This window comes from Anopheles arabiensis, chromosome 3, assembly GCF_016920715.1.
Source record: "Anopheles arabiensis isolate DONGOLA chromosome 3, AaraD3, whole genome shotgun sequence".
NCBI classification, from domain to species: domain Eukaryota; kingdom Metazoa; phylum Arthropoda; class Insecta; order Diptera; family Culicidae; genus Anopheles; species Anopheles arabiensis.
Genome location: NC_053518.1, coordinates 46,993,225 through 47,013,457, shown reverse-complemented (window position 1 = coordinate 47,013,457; position 20,233 = coordinate 46,993,225). Strand labels below are relative to the sequence as shown.

The following is a 20,233-nucleotide window of genomic DNA, read 5'->3' as shown; positions in this document are numbered from 1 at the left end:
ATTTTGTCCCGCCAGCACACATCCTGTTGTCCTGTCCCGGTTGGGTAAGTAATAAAGCATGCAACGGGATCGAAAATGAATGCGAATTACACAGTCAACGCCTTCTCTCCTAATTTATTTTATTTTCCATTCTTCCTGTATTTTTGTAACCTTGGGCTGCGCATGGCTTTTGTTCAGAGTATTAAACATTTACTTGTTCAGTGTATTAAACAAGAAATAAACGTTCATTAATGCTAACATGGAACCACATCGAAAATGAAGTACGAAGAGGTTAATAGGGGGGGGGGATGGTGGTATGGATTATTGTGGGAAAACTCTGGTTGGTGTCTGTTTGCTTGATTTGTTTTTTTTCCTTTTTTTTAACTGTTTTGAGTTTGTTTAATCTTTCTTCGGTGAAAATCGTCTGTGTTTAATTGTTTTCTTTGTATTTTTAACGTTATGGTTCTCTAGTTTCGTGGACGACGGATAAATCTATTGGTGCTAGACTTGTAAAACAGGGTTCAACCGTTGCACAACAATTTTTTTGCAAAGGCGGCCAGATGTTCATTGTTTTTATGTAATGTGAAATGTGCTTTTTTGTGTATGCGTTCAGTATTTTAACTTGGCTACGAAACGATTTTATTTAAAAATAAACTATTTGATTTTATTCCAGTTCATGCTTCGCATCCGCCTCCCGTTCGTTTGGCTCCCAGCCTACAAATAGTACTTGGTAAATTAGGCTCTGCCTTACGGTAAAACGGTAAAATGCGTATAAATTTACGTTTTGTAACAATTGCGGGTGCGCTTGCTTTATGACCGCGTGCCAAAAACTAAGTAAGTAAATAAATCCTCTTCAGGTGCTTCTATGCAGTCATCTCGCGACAAAAGGATTTTACACATACACACACCACTCATTGTGTGGAGTTTGAGCTCAACGAATAAATCGATCGTTTTGCTGTTGTTTAAGTATATAAATGTATACATATATGGTTTTTAAAAAGTGTTTGGCATTAGGTTTCGTTTGATTTAATCACACCCACTGAAGGGTGGCGCTTTTTAGCTACGGGTGTTTTTTTGCCTGTTTTACTTTAAATTTGTGTCCTTATACTTATGACTTTATTTAAGTGCTTCCGTAAAGAGGCATTCTTTTTTAATTAGTTTGGTCCATTAGTGGCGGTAGAGAATTGCTATGTGGTTTTGGTTATGCTTTTTTTCTCTCATCCTTTTGTCTAAGCTACGTTGCTGGTTTTTGGTAATGATGAACGGTGTTGCTGCTGCTCTCTACATCTCTTCATACTGCGGGGGGATCGTATCGGGGACTGGCACACGGCACATACCGTTGCCTACTTTTCACGCTTGTATGTAGCGCTGCCGTCGCTTTTGACACTTTTCGTATGCAAGATAAATCAATGCTAACGTGATTAGGATGGCGATGGTGACCGCCATCCCGATGCTAATCCATATGATTTCCTCATTTATCCCGCCATGGTAGGACCGCCCTGGATGCGTTTAGCAATGTTGAGCGCATTTAGGAAGCCAACGTGTGTAGGGGGGGAGAGGAAGATACATTTTTGAAGAAAGAGAATGGTATTTAGCATTTTGCAGAAACAGTAGGCCAAGCAATCATCATCAATCACCTCCAGTCCGGTAGTTTGAAGAGTACCCGATGTTCCCCGTACCAGCCACTCTCCCGACGGCCATTTTGATTGTTTACTTTTTCCGCAAAATCCTTTGGCAAGCAGTGGCGTTGTTAGTGCGTTAGTGCAGGAGACGGTAAGGCGGTGGTGGGCTTTCCGGATGAGATGCAATTCTGTTCGGGATGCAAGCTCTGCTGATGCGTTCACGGTATTCTGACACCATTTTTTTTGGGATAACATATAATAATGAATAAATAATGCAGACTCAAAACGCCTCAATCTGTGTATCACTCACGGTAGAAAGTGGCAAACCAGTACCATTAAAGAAACACCTCAATTGTTATTTGGCCCATTGCGTGTGCTGCTATCGCGATAGTTTGGCACATGGATATTTCGTCTCATATTTGTGTTCGCCTTCGATTCACTCAATTTTAGTATCAACAGTTACGGTAATGAAATACTATTCTTACAGCACAATATACCGCAAATGGCAGAACAAGTATAAACGGTTGGTTAATAGTTAAATCTTAGCAAAAGCTAAAAATGACGTATATCGGAAAATCGTTCCATGTAACTGACTACGCACAAGATGTGTGTGGGATTGTATTTTTTTTTTGCTACATTAAATTCGGTTAATAACGATAGCCAACATGGGAGAGGTACCTGCGCAGAATCTTTCGCCTGGAGGTTGTAGGTTGTAAAGATGTGTTCACATCCCAATCCAAGAGAGCCACAATCCTGACAAGGAGAGAATGCTTCCGGAGAGCATCCTGATATCATGTAAGCATGAATGTTATCTTCCTGCACGGGCATTTTCATTTATTCACGGCGACTAGGAACGTTTGAAATCAACGAAAATAACTGTTAGCTTTTCTGTTGCTGTTGTACACATTCCAAGGTCCCTTTGTTATCCCATCCTTTAGCTATGAATTTTGGTTTGATTCTGTGCTGCTGGTGTCATAGATCTGTTCTCGTTTACCTGCCATTGGAGTTTATTTGTATGTTTTAAGCAAATTATATCAGATTTTGTACTAGTGCATACGAGAAATAAAATACCTTGGAAATAGTTACCTTAACATCAATTGTTGCAAAATTGTTTGTTATTCCTATATTTTATCAGCAAATAAACTGTGTACTCTCCCCTTCCGTTCAACAACAAATAGTCATCTTGAAGTGTGTAACATAGATGAGAACAGCATGCTTCGATCATTACTTTTCTGTTTATTGTTCCTTATTATCAAAACGCAGTTCCCAAACAAATGAGCACAGGTCTGGCTACGGATCTCATAGTTGCAATTCTACGTTGTTTGCTGGATAAACAATACATATCCACTTTACGCTCAAACTGTACCAAACATTATAATTTCTAGAGCAGATGATACGCTTTACACGATACGTAGATGATCAGCGAGCGACAGCACATCCACAACGTTGCTTCAAATCCATGTAAGCCGCACATCGACTATGTCTCTGTCGCCGTTCTGTAGGGCTACGATCCGTTGATACAGCTCCATTGCCGGACCGAGTTTCAGACCGAACCGAGACAGTACATCGGTTTTACGTATCAAAAGCAACGAAGGGCCATCGATTTCCTGCAATACATAAACGGGCACAGATGTTGGGTTTAGTATCGCATTGCCTTTCTAACCAGCCGCTGCTGCAAGGCGTCTTACCTGTTCTTGAAAGATATCACCCCATGCCTTACAATGTTTGCTAAAGAAGCGGCAAACGTCGTCGCAGGTCCAGTAACGTATTTCTTTCCTAGACTCATCGGTACCTTCTTCGTCGTCATCGCTTTGGCCATCTTTTGTCGCTGGGCCTGCGGAAGTGCGTTCGTGCAGCTCGCTCGTCTGTCCGTCGTCACTGTCCGTGCTAAGCTCGTGTTTAATTGGATCCGACAGCCTTTCATCTGTCAATGCAGTATTCACATTTCCCACATGCCCACCGAGTTCCATCTCGCTGAATCCGGCGAAATCATGTTGCTGCTTATTGTCTTCTTCGTCCAAGTCCTCTTCTTCCTGTGCGTCGTGAATATCATCATCTTCTTCCTCTTCTTCCGTAGTTCCGCGGCCACTGCGTGGTTTTTTGGTACGCTTTTCCGCTTGCGCCTGCTGTTTGGTGGTGGTGGTGGCGCTGACCGTTTTGCTTTCTGTCTTTATCACAAGACACGCAGAACAGGTCCAGGCTGTTGTGGGTGTTTTGCGAGGCATTCGGCCCGGACCACTTCGTCCACATTTCTTACATGTACGGTACGACGAGGTCGATGCCGTGCCACGCTGCCCAGCGGCTGGTATCGCTGCCGCTGCTGCTGTTGCTGCTGGTGCTGCTGCTGCTGTTGCTGGTGGTGTTGTGGTTGGCATCTGATTATGATTGCTCGTACCATCGGTGGACGAAGGCGATGAGGGCGTTGCTGTACGGTTTGATTCCGATTTGGGTGTTCCCTTTGCATCAACATCGTTCTCGCCGCGACGGTTGCGTTTCCGCGGCACATGATGATCCGAAGGATCGAACACTACTTTTGCTTTCTGTTCATTGGAAGTTAATTAAAACGGATACATTAAATGTGCATTTACTACTACAATACGATAAAAGCAACAAAAAAACAGTTGTTTTGCCTAACATTACCTTGGTGCGCGATCCAACGCGAGCTGTTATGCGATCGCTGCTGCTATCATGATCCACAGCAACTTGCGACGATTTGCCCATCGTTTTGCTACTGGTGGGTGTTTTCGTTCTTTTTACACGTTTTAAATTTATCACAACCCTAAATGTTACAGAGAACCGGATTCAACGTGCACCCACGTCACGTTGACCTCAAGACTGCGGTATGATGTGCAGTGCAGGAGCAAGCAAAGTGCAGGAGCAAAAACACTTTCCACAACAACTGCAGCGAAAGCATCGGATGTACCCGTTTGTCACAATTACGATCTGCTGCCCGACGACTGTGACAAAATATCCTAATGCGCCAATATTACACTGCAAACTATTAATCTGTGCTGCTGGTAGATGTGCTCCCAAGAATATACCAATTTCAAAATGATACCATTTTGACAGCTGCGCCAAGAAGGAGAACGTAATTGTTGTTTCTGTTTTGGTACGGAGTAGGCCGAACTGACAGGATTGGTAGCCAACAGTATCCGTCGTGAAGTGAGCGAATTTTGGATTCCAACAGCATTTTCATCAAAGTTTTACTCATTTGGTTGGTAAAATGAGCAATGTATAAATCTAATTTTAACACAGTCTCGCTTTGTGAATCTCGCCCATACTAAAAAATGCCATAATTATCTTGCTTATAGAACTACAACGTTATTGAAAAGCATCAGCATTTAACAATTAATGAGCCACTATAAAAGTAAACTAACATATTAGTATCAGGAAAATCTATTACATTTGCATAGGATTACAGGAAAAAGGAATTGTAATTTAACATTTTGCCATCGTTGATTTTCTGCGCATATTTTCAAAAAAGATTATCTCCAATATTTCCAAATTTTACTTAAGGACTCTACTCAATATCCGGTGTAATACATTTTCGGAAATATTCGGCAAATTCTACACGAATCTTTTAGGCCAGTGCTCTCCAACCTTTTTAGGACCGCGGACCACTTGGCTTTAAAAATACATTTCGTAGACTTAGTTTTTGATCAGAACTATGTTAAAATCTTATACTAGATATATCTGTGAAAAATTAAATCTTAATTTTGGAAAAATGCAAAATCAGCTTATCTTTTTCAAAAATAAATTCTTCTGCGGACCAAATCTGTTAACGCCACGGACCACAGGTTGGAGAGCACTGTTTTTAGACCAACGAAGTTTCGGAATGGAGCTACAATGAATAAACACACACACAACACCGATTCAACACCGTTTCAAAGTTTTTTTTTTAATTGAGTAACGACTGCTAATGATCCATCGCATGTTCCATGTCAGCCATTACAATTGTCAAATAATAGGAAATAATGGAAGGTGTAAGAGCATGGACCAAAGATCGTACATCTTCGCAAAACGCAACGCTGTTAGGGCTTTTAAAAGATAAAATTATTCGACGACTGGAGCCATTTGCTGCCGCACGAGCTTGGTGGAGGATCGTCGTAATCGTCCGACTGGCGTCGATTGCCTCCACTTCCGCCAAACGATAGCAGCGGTAGCTTGGAGGCTTTTTTGTCCCGCTGCTCCTGCACTTCCCGGTGGTACAGGAGATTGTCATCGCGCACAAACTCCTGCAGCCGAATGGGCAATTCGTTCAGTGCGGGAAAGCTTTCGTTCATTCCACCGCTGATTTCGCCATACGATGGCTGGTCCGCACTGCTTGCAGCGGCTTCCGGTGCTTCTGACCCGTTGTTCGTGACCAGTTGGTAGAACAAAATGTACGGCGTGTTGGGGCTCGGTATGTTTTGCAGCTCGCTAGTGGTGCATTCCGTTACATAGTTGTCGTTAAACTTGAACCACGTTCCCGTACCATCCTGTGCGTAAGTGTAATAGTGGCCCGAGTCCATGCTCGTACCGTAGTGCACTACAACCGCGTAGTTGCGATAGTGCAGCTGGCGACAGTGGCCTGCCTCATCCGTGATGGTAAGCGAAATGTCCTCGTTGTGCAGAATTTTGTTCATCAGCTTCGCCCGCAAGTTGCGGCTCTGGTCGTACCGGAAGTGCTTGATCGTCAGAATAAGGTTTTGAGGCGGTACGGCAACGGTCACGGAACGTTCGCAGTCGCGCAGCTGCCGGCAGCGATCGCAGAAGTACTGGTTCTCGCCCACCAGCTTCTCGGAAGAGCAGAAATAGTCGAGCAGTTTCTGTACGGAATGCGTACCATCACCGGCGGCCGACAGATCACTATCCTCCGGAAAGGACAAATCGAGCGAACGGAACGTCTCGGTAGTGTGGTTCGTGCTGTTGCAAACCGTACACAAACAGCCAACGGACAGCTGTCCTTCGAAGGTTTTCTGCACCAGCGTTTTGGTGCTGTTGGTGGCGATTGTTCCGCTGCCGTTCGGTGAAATCAGCGCCGAAGTGTTATGCTGCTGAGTAACGTTGCCATGTAAAATCTTTTTCTCCTGCTCATGCAATCGATCAAGCAAATAGCTTAGGAACTCGGAAGAATCCTGCTGATAGCCTGGCGCGAAACCGGGTGGTCTAGTCGAGGCGAGTACCGCACGCGGGGTCAGTTCAGGCCGTCGCGAATGAATCAAAAGAGCCAGCAGCTGTTGAATTTCGGAGAATGGCGGTGCGTCGATTTGCTTCAGCAAAACTTCCGTGCAAAATCTAAAAAATAATAAAATAAAGTAAAATACATACATCGTACGACATATGGGAAGGTTTCTTGATAGAAATGGATTTACTGACTGTTTGGTCATCGCCAAAGCTTGCACCACGCTGTTCATGTAGCAAGTATTACCCAAATTAACCAATCCTACACGGGCATTCGAACGGGTCAAACTATTGTCAGCGTCCAAAGCGTTATCGTAACGCTCGGTGCAGGAGTAACTTAAACGACTATTATCCTGCGAAATTAGTCAACATTCGATTAATCGCGAAGCTCTCATTTTCAAATAGCAGGCGGTGTTTACCAGTTGCAAGTCTCCGCAAGCTTCCAAACAATTGATCACTGGCCCGACCTGCTGCTGATAGAGCGGAAGCTGCATCACTTCCTTGCATTGCTTCAGCTTATCCTTCCGCACACTTAAAATGCAATTGGTTCGGCCCTTTGCCTGCAAGAGATCCCCATTAGAGACACATGCATGCGAATGAGTGTTTAACATATCACACACGATGCTATCAACTTACCATCAACCCTTCCACCATTTGTATGATCCACACATTCAAATTTGGTGCAAAATTTATCTTACACAGCCAGTCAATGAAAACGGTGAGAATTTTTCTGATATGTTCGTCGATCATGTTCTTGGAAAGAATCCACGCAACGCCCTGCTGGGGATCCATGAGCGCCAGCATGATCGTGGCAAACGGCGAGGGGAGTTTTTTCACCGACAGTGCATCGGCCGTGTACATCTTTTCGAGGCAATCTTTCACCAGTTCGCGGAACGCCTTCCGCTCAATCAGCTGCTGGAATTGCTTGGTAATTTTGTCGGCTAGCGAACGAAGGCTGCGAATTTCTTGCTTGGTCGTCGCATCGATTTGATCGCCCACGAGCAGGACCACGATGTATTCGCAAATTTTCTGATATTCGACCTCGGTGAGAAAGTTTGCATCACCATTGTTGACGCTTTGGAGCAGCAATTGCTCAAGCAGCACACGCAAGGCAGTAGCTGAACTACTGCCACCATTCCCAGAGCTTTGGAACGACGAATCGGTTGTGTTTTGGTTGATAGCCATCCGAATATGCGTCACCGTTCCGGAATACGAAAATTACGGAGCAATAATAGGGATAGCTGCGAATGCGATCCACCACACCAAAGTATGCCACCAAATAAAACTAATCAATTTGCTGCTTCTGCTGCGACCTTCCTCTTTGTATGGGTATAATAATCACTGTTGTGTATTCAGAAGAAAAGTAGATTTTGCTGTGTTTTTTTCTTCTCTCTCCCTACTTTGTCATGCGAAAAATGCATTCGAAATGTCAAGCGGTTCGTACACTGTCAAAATGTGCGAACAGGAGGTTGGTCCAGTGCTTGACTTTGACGACCACATAAACTGTCGGATTTTGTTAGGGTTTTTTTTGTTTGGGAACTGATGATGAACACCGTAATAAATATTGTACAAAATTACGATCCGGACAGGGACATTATGTATTTTCATTTATACATTGCTTCGATTCAGGGAATGTTTTGTCCGGACAACTTTTCTGACAACAAAACACAAATCTGTTTCTGATCAGCAAGTAGAATTCGTTTGTCGGAGGATTCTTGACAAACTCCCCAAATGATCCTACCTTCGCAAATGGTGAATTTAGCCGTACCCTAATTTTAAACAGAAGTTTGTATACAATGCACTTTGCCGAGTTTTGCACAAGCGCGAGATAAAAGTGAAAGTAAAAATTTGTGGAGCAAAACAGAGCGCGCCCGCTCTGTGCGCTAGATTCATTACCATGTTGTGCTGGCCAACTGCTACCGCCCCGGATGTTGGCCGTCCGGTTCGGTGCTGCTCAACAATGGTGACGGAAAAATAGTCAGATACAATCGGTGGTGGTGGCAGCTTTTGAAGCATCGTGGTACGCCCGTTCGAATGGAAGCGGTAGGTAGAGATTTGAACGGAAAAGAAGGTTAATTTAAATGCATACGTTTAGTGGGTGAATATGACACATTTTAATTGGAAATGCACGTAACGGAAAAGACCACAAACAACGGTGCGGTTCTGTCGATTGCTGTGCTCGGAGTGCAAGGGGGGTGTAGCACAATCAGGAGAGCGAGAGAATGGAGGAGGCAGACGTAAGAGTATTCAGTGTATTCATGATATCGATTCTTCCGGACGCAAGCGTAGTAGCACGAACAATTTCGGACGGCCGGTGGATCAGTTGTAATGTAGTCGGGGTGGGTTTTTCAACCCCTGTGTGAAACGCTGTACGTTTCTCGGTGAACGAAGTCCAATTTGCAGATGCAAAAATAATCAAATCGAATGTAATGACAAACGGTGGATCTCTTCGTGAGTGAGGCCAAACAGCACAACCGAACCAGTGTGGGTTGGATGTAGGGGGCCTGTCCGCAGAAAATCTGGCGAATGTAAGCTGAAGTGAAATATTGTTGAAGCATTTGGTTTTTGGAGTGGAAAATGTGCGTGTTACATGCAGGCGAATAGGAGTGGAACCTACCAGTTGTGTTGGACCATTAGCGGGTGGCGATGGACTACGTTCTCGCCATTACCCCGTTCATCAACCAGTTTGAATCACGAAATTTGCTTACCGAGCGATTGAGCATCAGTGCCACCACCATCGTGCTGGGCCCGTAAAGGCAAGAAAAGGGACCTGCTTATTATTGCTGCACCCTCCGCTGGTCGTCGTACCCCGTGTTTTCGCAAAAAGCGAGCGAGCAAACGGCGGCTGCTGTTTGTTTCTTTCGTTGGTTTCTTTTTGTTCTCTCTCTCATTACCTTTTCTCATTGCGCCTACTCGCGCGCGGCTTGCGTTCGTTGCTGTGGAAGGGTGCGCGCGGTGCAGTGCATCCATTCGCATCCATCTATGCACAGAGGACTTGGTGGCTAGAGATGCGTTAGTCAGAGCGTGTGCACAAATTTGCACAACAGTGTGTATGCTGCCCGTCTAGCGAGAAAGCAGGAACGAAGAAACAGGTAAGCATGAACAGTCAAGTTGGCACAGCAAAAACGTTGTTTACGTGCTCGGGCTCATGGAGGGGTAAATGGTGTGCAGTGGATGCATCCGCGAAGAATCTTGAAAAGAGGGAAATATATATATTTATTTATTTAGTTTGCTTCCTTCCGCCCGGGCCTGGGCCGGTGTGAAAAAAGTGATTCACTTTAGTTTCATTTTCCCCCATTATATTTTGCGCTGTCTGTACGGCGGTTCGTTTTTCCTCTCCGTGTCTGAGCGCAGCCAGCCGAAGATTACGAAGTGGAACGTAAAACAATAGCCATCGATGATGTAGTTATCCCCCCCCCCCCTTAATGCAATAGATACTTACCGCACGGTACATGCCACAAACCATTGAATGTGACCGCGGTGAGATTATGCCGTTGTTGCGTACGAGGAACGGAGAAAAAGATAAACAACAGAGCGAAAAGAGTGGAAAGCTGTGTGCGACTCGAGGTGAAAAGAGATGGAATGAGCGAATGGGATTACGCGAGAGGATTCAATTCCGCATCCAGAAGATGCGAGCGCATGCAGTACCGCAAACAGTAGACAACAGTGAAGGCCACGAACAACAGCAGCATCCATCAGCTGCATCAGCGAGAGAAAAGGGTAGCCGTCGCGAGACGCGATGTTCAGCAGCGATCGTCAATTCGGATGAATACAATTACATCGTGTCATACACTCGTAGTAAGCGACGGTTCTGTGCCTCCTTTGCGCGGTAAGATAGTTTTCCACGGTTTTTTTATGCATTTACCAGCTGATCAGTGCTGATCTTGCACACAGCGCATCCTGGACGAATTGTGAACGTAAGCGTGGTGATGAAGAAGCGTGCATTAAGAAAAAATAGAAACGATGTGTGGTAAAACTTAGATCTTCTTTTTAGATACACAAATAATAGTTTTTTTTAAGTGAAAAAAGTGTATTTATAGCTTGTTCATGTCCTGTGTCCTGTGTGAAATGAATTACTGATGGAGTACAACAAAATCGTCCAAATGTGCTGATTCGAAGTATACTTTAACTGTGAATAATGTGTATAACCAATGCGGACTAGACGTTAGTAAAGAATTTTAAAAACTCGTTCACAGTAGCGGTTTGAATTAGGTTTGTGATCGGTTGTAATAGCTTATCCTACAAAAAACTAATACATATTGTACGCTTCCTCTTAAGCCATTTTGAATTTATTTATTCGAGCACGCGTTTTGGCAAATTATAGCGGTGACTCGTGCCTTACTAATTTACATGCAAAATTGACCGACTATCAAATTAAAAATAGCAGAAAAATGAAAGTTGCTGCAACGGAAAGCTGAACCCGTAAGGCCAAAAGATATCGGTCGGTTACACAAACCGAGGGAAATTAACCTACCTAGCACCATAGTTGGGGTATCCGGATTCTCACGATTATCCAACGATCTTCACATTGGATAACACAGCTTCACCGTTTCGACAATGTGCTAAGACGCTCCGCCGAGTGCCCGGTGAAAGGCTAAGGAATGGGTTACCTTATAACACCGGCACCGTTTGCTTCGTTTGCTGGAAATTCAATTGAACGCAGAAGATGGGTTTTCTTCGGCTTGAAGTGCATACCATTTGGTGAAAATGAAAGGCTAATCCCATCAACTATGTGCGGTGCATGATCATGAACATTGAAGTACGAAATGTGCTCTTACCGCAAGGGAAGTGAAAGTAGTATTGCAAGTATTTTGGTTAGGTTGTTTAGTTTTAGTTTCGCCGTCTTCGAGATTAAACTAGCAAGCATGTGTGTCGTCTGATTTAAGGAGTGTGTACATTCTATTATGATATCGCAATCTAATATGCTAAATTTTTCACAAAAAATGAGATTAGTACTCTCTTTTTTACTCTTACAAATATCATTATTATTATAATTTGACGAAGGTTAACCTATTTCCGGCTACACTTTTATACAACTCATACATATATTTTATCTTCTTAAAGGGATTTCAATGATGCTGATCTTTTTTAATTAATCTTTCTACGATCAGAATGAACGTAGATTTTGTTTCGAAATTATGTGTGACTGTCGGCTCTTTTCATTAAGTAATCACCTTGACTTCTCTAATGCACCTCTCTCGTCGCACAAATGAGGGTACCTGAGGCATAGCGTGGCTTCCACCATATTGAGCACATTGATTGAGCAGCAAGGGCATGAAACGATCTGTTTCTCAACTGTGCTGGAATGGTAATGCTCCAGCAATTCTTCAGATTTGCTTTTGTGTGGTTCGTGGTTTTATGAACAACCATTGATTAAATGTACCACGTATGAGTTGATATTATCCACGTGCAGAGAAGAAACACGGTCTCATTAATATAGCTCTGTGTTTAAAGTTATAAGATTACATTATTTTACATGGTTTTTTATGTTTTTTTTTTCTATGAATGTATATTTGCTATAGATTGTATATTTGTTTTAATATAATTTCAATTTAAAACCATTAATTTTTCAGTTGATTTATATGTAAGCTTTTAATTTTTCCTATAACTTATTTATCGGTATCGAATTTGGTTATCTAATTAGCTATGCATTTAAAGCTAACCCAATGTTACGAGATCATTAATTATCCAATTAACAAACAGTTTTTGGGCAAAAAAAACTGCCAATTTCATAAATGCCACTATGTTCAATATGTTGTTGTAGCTAAAAAGATGACCCAAACCACTGCAAAGATCCAATGTTTAATTTCAACACTTAGCTTTTATCTACTTTTCCATTAGGCGTCAAAATTGCTCAAGGTCTTTTATTTGTTCCATTCCTTTCCCAATAATGTCCATATATTTTGCACCTTTGGAGCCCCTCTCACCGAATCTGTTAAAAATACATGCCATGGTCCACCATGGCATAATGTCATGGTTCGCTATTTCGGATCGTACCGAGCAGCGCGTCTTTACTTTTGATGTCCCTTTTACTTATCCAAAATTTTGTCATTTATCTACGGAAAGTGTAGAATGATGTGTACCGCTATCATATTTTGTATATTTTAAAGAAGAATTGCAAATAGATTTGTGTAATTTAGTCAAATAACATGTTAACATAAGCGGTTGTTATTTTAGAGTTAGGTGATTCTTTTTTTTCTTTCTTTGGACTTAGTTCGATTTCGCTGATACTGTGACAGTTGTCTTCATCCTTTTTATAATTATTAGAATAAATAAAATTGTAGTAAAACGTACGATATTTTTCAAATCGCCAAACCAAAACAAATTGTCCCCCGCGTATAGCGCCATCTATTTGGCGATAGCGCAAGTGAGGTCTAAACGAAATTCAAAAATCGTTCCTTCCCTAGCCGCAAAATTGAAGATTTCGGACGTCGTGTGGACGTCCGGTTTAAGAGGTTACTCTAGAAAAAAATGAATCTTGCCCTCCCCCTTACTCCTTCCTGGTCGGTAGTTGCGATCACACCAGTTGTTCATATGATAGTGGTGGGAGTGATATCGCTTATCTGCTGTCTTCTTTATCCGTTCTACCAGATCATATACGTTTTCAGTATCGTCACTTCCCCACCTCCTTCATTCTCCCAGCAGTTATTGGCGAATGCTTGACCTTGTGTGAGCGCGCTTGACTTGGGGATTATTGTTTTTTTCCTTCCCGTTTTTTTTTGGCTGCTGATGCATTGCGCGTTGGCTAGAGCGCCGTCGTTCGAATCTGGATTTGATCAACGCGCAAGTTGTCGTGTGCATGGAATCGATTTACCGTTCGAGCTATTTTCCGGATCGATTGAATGCATACTTCGTTCTGGTTTTATATTGTTTGTTAGTGCAGTTAGTTGCGTTTGTGCAAAAAAAAAAAAACAATTTAAACAAAATATCACTCAATGCACTAGTCCGCTCATGTTAAGCCAACCAATGCTTAGTTAAAGTCAACGGAAGGTCAAATATTAAAATGAGGGATATCATTCAACACATATTGTCTTTCCATTATTTTTTCTTTAATAATGTAAAAACCCTCTAATCTTCTCCCACCCCTCCCTCCCTCCCACCGGATTGAAGGTTAGAATTTACCCATGGTGTACTCTTTTAATTCTAATTGCCGAGGTCTACTGTTCGGAAGAGAAAAAGGAACGTCTCTCCCGCCTCTCGCTTGATGCTGTAAGCCAGGAGCGACCCGCCCCGGCTTGGCTGACGCACGCATCGCTCGCTTTGCCTGGCTTGCTCCTTCTCTCGCCTTTTTTGGAGACGCATTATGGTGTTCTAGCCCGTCGCTGTCCTGGCGATTGATGCAGGATGCGTAAGTGACGTTTATGCTGCATGCATAGTCGATAGCGCTGCGGCTGCGCTCGGGGATTGGCTGTGGCGACCGGCCCCCGGGAGCCTCAAATGCCGGTGATGCAGCTGGTCCTTTCACGCGCAAAGCTGCTCCACGCGTCCCCGCATAAAGGATGGCTTGACTTGTTTTTGGCTGCCCCTCGTTGTCGTGCTACCCAAACACAACACAACAACGTGACCGTCCTGCGTTCAAGCCTCGTTTGATCCTAGTGTCCCAGGACTGCCTATCTCGCTAGGGGTTAACCAATTAGTAACAGGTCACGTCAACTCGCACGACTTAGCAACATACTCGCCATGGGTTCAAGCCTCATATGGACCGTCTATCGTAGCAACGGTTAACTATCCGGCATGACCGCGTAGGTCGTTGCGCCAAGAAGAAGAAAGGAGTGGCATGAGGCAGACAGAAAAGTAATGGTTACTGTGTCATATAAGAAAAAGATGAAGAAGCTTTGTACGATCCGCAGCTCATAAGATTGATGTGGACAATGTGGACAATACAGAAGGAAGAACATCGATTTTCAAAAAATGCATGTTGATCCCTTCCTGTATGCTCCATCCAGTTCGCTTCACTCACGTCCCCCATTGTTTAGAGCCCATCATCGCTTCAGAACAGTAAACGCTACTACATGCAATCCCCGCTTTCATCTTCTCATCTCACCTCTTCTACTATCACCCTTCCTGCTCCTCCGCTTCCTTCCGCTCTTGTTAGCTTCCCATTTATTTACTCCCTTTCTCCTTCTTTCCTTCCCATTCCTTTTCTTTCGTATTGCTGTTCAATAATGCTAGCATAGTTTAGAATAACAAATGTAAACTGTATTTGTCGTAAGCCTTCAGGCAAACAATAGTGAGGCGCGGGCAGGGCGGATTAACCAGTACACAAACTAAGCGGCCGCGTGGGGCCCCAAGGAAAGGATCCCGATCATTTGGGTCGACTCGAACTCGTTGCACCCACGGGTCGGATTGGCGCCTGCCGAACTACCTAGCGTACTCGCTGACCACATACTAGCGCTCCGTGGAACCACGTAGTCAATTGCAGCCCGTGGTCGATAAGACTCCACAGCTCCCTGCCATCTCTCTACTTTCTTTGTTGTACAGATGATCTTGCATCCTCCACATGCTGAGGCCGAGCGCAGCAACTCAAGCCCACATCTTCCCGTACAAATTTTCTTCTTCTTTGACGTAACGAGTAATACTGTGGACCGGGCTGTAACGGCTTCTTTACCTTACTAAAACCACGTTATCGGATAGTCGGCTCTTGATACCTGGAGAATGGTCCGGATGAGAATCGATCTCGTCTGGCCTCGTAGGAACCGGTCTAATCACAGCATGCGTTCAATGGGTCGGGGCGCTGGTCGAAAAGAGCAGCAGGATTATGATTAAAATGCATTCTGCCTTTTGGTTTAAAGTGTATACAATATGCGGCATTTAATTGTTTTCGACCGCAGAAAAAGTATACCAAAATATGTCCCAAATATACTGTGTTTGTGGTTGTGCTAGTCACAAAACGTTTTAGGTGCAGCGTGGCACATCAACGTGCACGAATTTGTACAGCATTTGGTGTGCCAGAGCCATTGCTTCTAACAATTTCCCTTTAACTAACTAAAAGATCGTGAGGAAGATGATCGTTCGCAGCCAATGCCAAAGCCACACATGTGAAAAACAAGGACAAAGAAAACTCCCTCATGTGTGAGAAAGAGCAGCAACAACCATACCGTTGAACCGATAACATGGAGAGAATGCAACGGGAAATCATCGTCTGTGAGCGAGAGTGAAACAAAACACATAACCATAATCTTCCCATCCATAATCAGCCACTATAATTTGTGTGTGTGTGTTCGCCCCATACAAATGGCATAATTTTTATTTTCGCTTGGTCGAAAATCGCGGCGAAAAACCCGATTTTGCGGCTGGGGTATTTGCCATGCATATTGAATATGTTTTCCATGAAATTGTTTAAAATAGTTTTGATGTCAAAATGATGCAATAACAATATCGCTAAATATAAGTAAAATTTATTTCTAAATAATGTTGTCATGTGTTCATGTCCCATACTAACCGAACTTCTTCCGTTACGCAGGACTGACTATTATTACTGTGAGTAAACCTTCAATTCAGTTATTGCTAATTTTAATGCTTTAGTGGCAAGTCTAGACCAGTGGCCGATAAAGTGGGCCTCGGGAGACGCAGGTGACTCATTGCTGCCCTTTTCCGGCGCTACAAACGCTTTGTGGTCTTGGCTTGCCTCAGGAGTGTCCGAAGCCGCCCGCGGTGTAGTTTTCCCATGCCATCATATGTGGCCTTGAATTCAATGAAGAGTTTGTATGTGTTGTGTCTGTATTCTGTCATCTTCTCCAAGATCTGCCGCATAGGGAAGATCCGGTCAGTGGTTGATTTTGAGATTTTGTCATAGTTTATGATAGAAGTATAGTTTGATACTTTGATAGTTCAGCTATCTTCGACGTGAGGGACATCCTTCAGGATCGAAGGATCAGGGAGAATATTTTATAGGCGGTATTCAACACCGTCATATAACCCTATAGTTGTTGCAGTTCAACCTGTCTGTCTTCTTGATGATGTTGCAGTTCAACCTGTAGTTGTTGCGGTTCAATCTGTCTCTCTTTTTGCATAAGCGGTAGATGATGTCGAGATTGCAATCACAAGGAATTGATTCGCTATCTAACACCTCAGTAACAATTTGACAAATCAATCGTTTTCTAATCGTGCACCTCCATTCTTGACCAGTTTAGCTGCGATTCCATCGGATCCGGGTGTCTTGTTATTTTTCAGCCGACAGATAGCTTTTCGGGTTTCATCGATGCTAGGTGGGAATAGCACAACGTCTACTAGTGGAGCATCCAGCTGTTCGTTTAGCTGGTCGTTGAGTAATTCATCAAAGTACTGAGCCCACAACGAGAGGACCTCTGGCTGGTTACTGACCTGCTATCGCTTGGAACATGGAGCTCAAACAATATTTTTATAAGATTTTAATTTATAAGCAATAAAGTTTGCGCGTCCTCTGTTTAAGACTGATCACGGTTATAGCCTCATGTAAGATGAAGAAGATTTTGTAGAAGTTTGTTATTTAATGGAGATTAATAAATAATAAGGGGTGTTCTGTTTGCCGTTATTTCAGTTAAAACATCACAACATTGAAAAATTGTTAGAATTGTTAGCTACATTTTATTTTATTATATCATATTTTTAATAATATACTAAACGGGCGCATATTAACTGAAGGTTGAATTGTTTGATAATTTGCGTTTATGAAATCATGGTTTGTTAGATATGTACTGAATTATATGTTGATTAATGGCAACAATTGTACTAATATATACATTTTTGCGTTTTCTCTTTCCAGTGATTAAGAGATAAATCAACTCCTCAGAGGATATCACCAAATGTTGCTCTTTTCTCCAAACTTTGGCTAAGCCATCCAAAGGGGAAATGAAACACAAAAGTATTATCAGTGAAAAATGTCATTAAACTTGGTATTAGTTGAGATCATTGTGAAGAGCGACTACGATAAGCTACTAAAGTGACGTAACCCCGTTGGATGAAATCGTCGCGCGCCAATCGATGAGCTCGATTGTCCTGCATTCGAAGCAGCTGAATCATACAACGCTTACGCTATGAGACGAAATGTGAAAGTGTTCGGACTCGTTTCCATCACCTGGATTGTGGTGGTGATCTACTATTTCCAGGGCGACTACTATCACAATGACGGGAATCGTGCGCTGCGTTTGCGCAGCAGTAAAATGAAGCACTCCGCCTCGGAACACTATAATGGTGGAGGTAGCGAGGCACTAACGCATCGCGACGACGAACATCAAAGCGTGTTGAAGAGTGCGGCAGAAAGTAATGCTGCCATCGTCGGCAGCAGTAGCAGCAGCACCAGTATCAGCAACGGCCACAATCTTCATAGCAGCAATAGCAATAGCATCTTTAGCTACAATGCACCACCCATGACCTGGGACTATTTTGATGAGGCCAGCTACATACAGAAGGGCGGTCTGCAACGGGGTGAAGATCCGTACTTAAGGAACCGTTTCAATCAGCAGGCGAGCGATGGGTTGAAGAGCAACCGCGAGCTGCCGGACACTCGCAATGCCATGTGCCGCCGTTCAAGCTGGTCGGATCTCAGTACCATCGCGCATCTGCCAGCAACCAGTGTGATCATTACGTTCCACAATGAAGCTCGCAGCACATTGCTACGAACGGTGGTCAGTGTGCTCAACCGCTCGCCCGAAAGACTGATCCACGAGATAATTCTTGTGGATGACTATTCCGACTTTCCCGAGGATGGGCAGGAGTTGGCCAAGATTCAGAAGGTGCGCTTGATAAGAAATAGCAAACGCGAGGGATTGGTACGATCACGGGTTACAGGGGCTGCCGCCGCTACGGCTAAGGTGCTCACCTTCCTCGACAGTCACTGTGAGTGTAATGTGAACTGGCTCGAACCGCTGCTGGCACGTGTAGCGGAAGATCCAACACGTGTCGTGTGCCCGGTTATCGATGTGATCAGCATGGATACGTTCCAGTATATAGGCGCTTCGGCCGATCTGCGCGGCGGCTTTGATTGGAATTTAGTGTTCAAGTGGGAATATCTGAGCAATGCCGAACGTAAAGCGAGACAGCGCGATCCTACGGCGCCAATACGCACGCCCATGATTGCGGGTGGACTGTTCGTGATCGATAAGGCATACTTCGAGCGTCTCGGCACCTACGACACGCAGATGGACATCTGGGGCGGTGAAAATCTAGAAATCAGCTTCCGCGTTTGGCAGTGTGGCGGCTCGCTGGAAATCATACCCTGCAGCCGGGTGGGGCACGTGTTCCGCAAGCGCCATCCCTACACGTTCCCCGGTGGGGGGAGTGGCAACATTTTTGCCAAAAACACTCGCCGCGCAGCAGAAGTGTGGATGGACGAGTACAAGAAGTACTACTACGCGGCCGTTCCGCTCGCTACTAACATTCCGTTCGGTGACATCGACGATCGATTGCAGCTGCGAAAGGAACTGCAATGTAAGCCATTCCGATGGTATCTGGAACACGTGTATCCTCAGCTAGGCATACCGGAACGCCGCAACAATGGCAGCATCCGGCAAGGCGTGTACTGTCTGGACAGCCTGGGCAATGTGGCCGGTGCGGTGGTCGGACTGTACAGCTGTCACGGCAACGGTGGCAATCAGAACTGGATACTTAATAGAAAGGGGGAGCTCAAGCATCACGATCTCTGCCTAACGCTGGTTAAGTTCACGATCAGCGCACGGTACAACAGCGTGCTGATGAAGTACTGCGACGATTCGGAGAACCAGCAGTGGCACCTGAAGGACGGGGGACTGATACAGCACAGAAAGATTAATGTATGTTTAGATTCGCGACACATGAAGGAAAGGGGCATCACGGCGGAACGGTGCAACTCCGCACTCGAATCACAGCACTGGAAGGTTGTTACGGAGGTGCAATAAATCGCCCGCCACGGGGGGCGGGAACGAAGAGGGGTTTCTTACTTCAGTCAGTGGGATGTAGTCCATGTTCTTTGTTGTTATATACATACATTCTATTCAAAACCAATTCAATCTCCTGATATGCAGATATTAGATAGTACGAAAGCGTAGCATTGTGACACTATAGAGTTTAAGAGAAGATAAGGTGTGAAGCGTGGATCGATTCAATCTTTTGCATCAAACGTAGATGTATATGCATTTGCAGATAAAAAATAAAAACACCACCACCACCACCCTTCCCCTTACACCATCACATACACCAACAGCAACACAAAATAAGTTAAGAAAATCGAAATGAATTCTCGCTGTAACGACGCAAGTGCAACCCTTTTTATTGTATTTCCAGTTTTTTTTTTGTTACAAAACAAAGGATAACAGCTAAGGAACGATCAGTAAAACATTCAGGAATAGTTTTGTCCTGTATGAAACACGTTACCACTTGGGTTTTATTTTACTATGTAATCAGATGACATTCCACAGAAACAACTACGAGACGAGAAAAAAAAGAAAATGAAAGGATACCAAATATTATCATTTTTTATTATTTATTTTTAAAACCATCAATATTATTGTTTG

General features: G+C 43.8%; 4 protein-coding genes across 6 annotated transcripts; 1 reads left to right on the top strand and 3 right to left on the bottom strand.

Annotated features, from left to right (window-relative positions):
• Positions 1-107: 107 nt before the first annotated feature.
• LOC120904540 lies at positions 108-2,783 on the bottom strand. The gene is made up of 4 exons (XM_040314629.1): positions 2,688-2,783; positions 1,912-2,595; positions 1,617-1,829; positions 108-1,478 (listed from the first exon to the last, which is right to left on the bottom strand). The coding sequence occupies exons 3-4, from the start codon at positions 1,678-1,680 to the stop codon at positions 1,330-1,332; spliced, it is 213 nt and encodes a 70-aa protein (XP_040170563.1). The 5' UTR covers positions 1,681-1,829; positions 1,912-2,595; positions 2,688-2,783; the 3' UTR covers positions 108-1,329.
• Positions 2,784-2,817: 34 nt separating this feature from the next.
• On the bottom strand, positions 2,818-4,690 carry LOC120904036 (scm-like with four MBT domains protein 1). Its single transcript, XM_040313754.1, has 3 exons — positions 4,242-4,690; positions 3,290-4,141; positions 2,818-3,208 (listed from the first exon to the last, which is right to left on the bottom strand). The coding sequence occupies exons 1-3, from the start codon at positions 4,320-4,322 to the stop codon at positions 3,053-3,055; spliced, it is 1,089 nt and encodes a 362-aa protein (XP_040169688.1). The 5' UTR covers positions 4,323-4,690; the 3' UTR covers positions 2,818-3,052.
• Positions 4,691-5,473: 783 nt separating this feature from the next.
• On the bottom strand, positions 5,474-8,175 carry LOC120901386 (ubiquitin carboxyl-terminal hydrolase 35). Its single transcript, XM_040309295.1, has 4 exons — positions 7,401-8,175; positions 7,184-7,324; positions 6,960-7,117; positions 5,474-6,878 (listed from the first exon to the last, which is right to left on the bottom strand). The coding sequence occupies exons 1-4, from the start codon at positions 7,947-7,949 to the stop codon at positions 5,642-5,644; spliced, it is 2,085 nt and encodes a 694-aa protein (XP_040165229.1). The 5' UTR covers positions 7,950-8,175; the 3' UTR covers positions 5,474-5,641.
• A 370-nt stretch (positions 8,176-8,545) lies between these two features.
• LOC120901388 (polypeptide N-acetylgalactosaminyltransferase 2) lies at positions 8,546-20,092 on the top strand. Of its 3 annotated transcripts, XM_040309297.1 has the most exons (3): positions 8,546-8,807; positions 9,710-9,856; positions 17,509-20,092. In XM_040309297.1, the coding sequence occupies exon 3, from the start codon at positions 17,780-17,782 to the stop codon at positions 19,616-19,618; it is 1,839 nt and encodes a 612-aa protein (XP_040165231.1). In that variant the 5' UTR covers positions 8,546-8,807; positions 9,710-9,856; positions 17,509-17,779; the 3' UTR covers positions 19,619-20,092. The 3 variants fall into 3 exon arrangements, with proteins under 3 accessions (XP_040165231.1, XP_040165232.1, XP_040165230.1); XM_040309298.1 differs by lacking the exon at positions 9,710-9,856; XM_040309296.1 differs by lacking the exons at positions 8,546-8,807; positions 9,710-9,856 and adding an exon at positions 10,118-10,593.
• Positions 20,093-20,233: the final 141 nt, after the last annotated feature.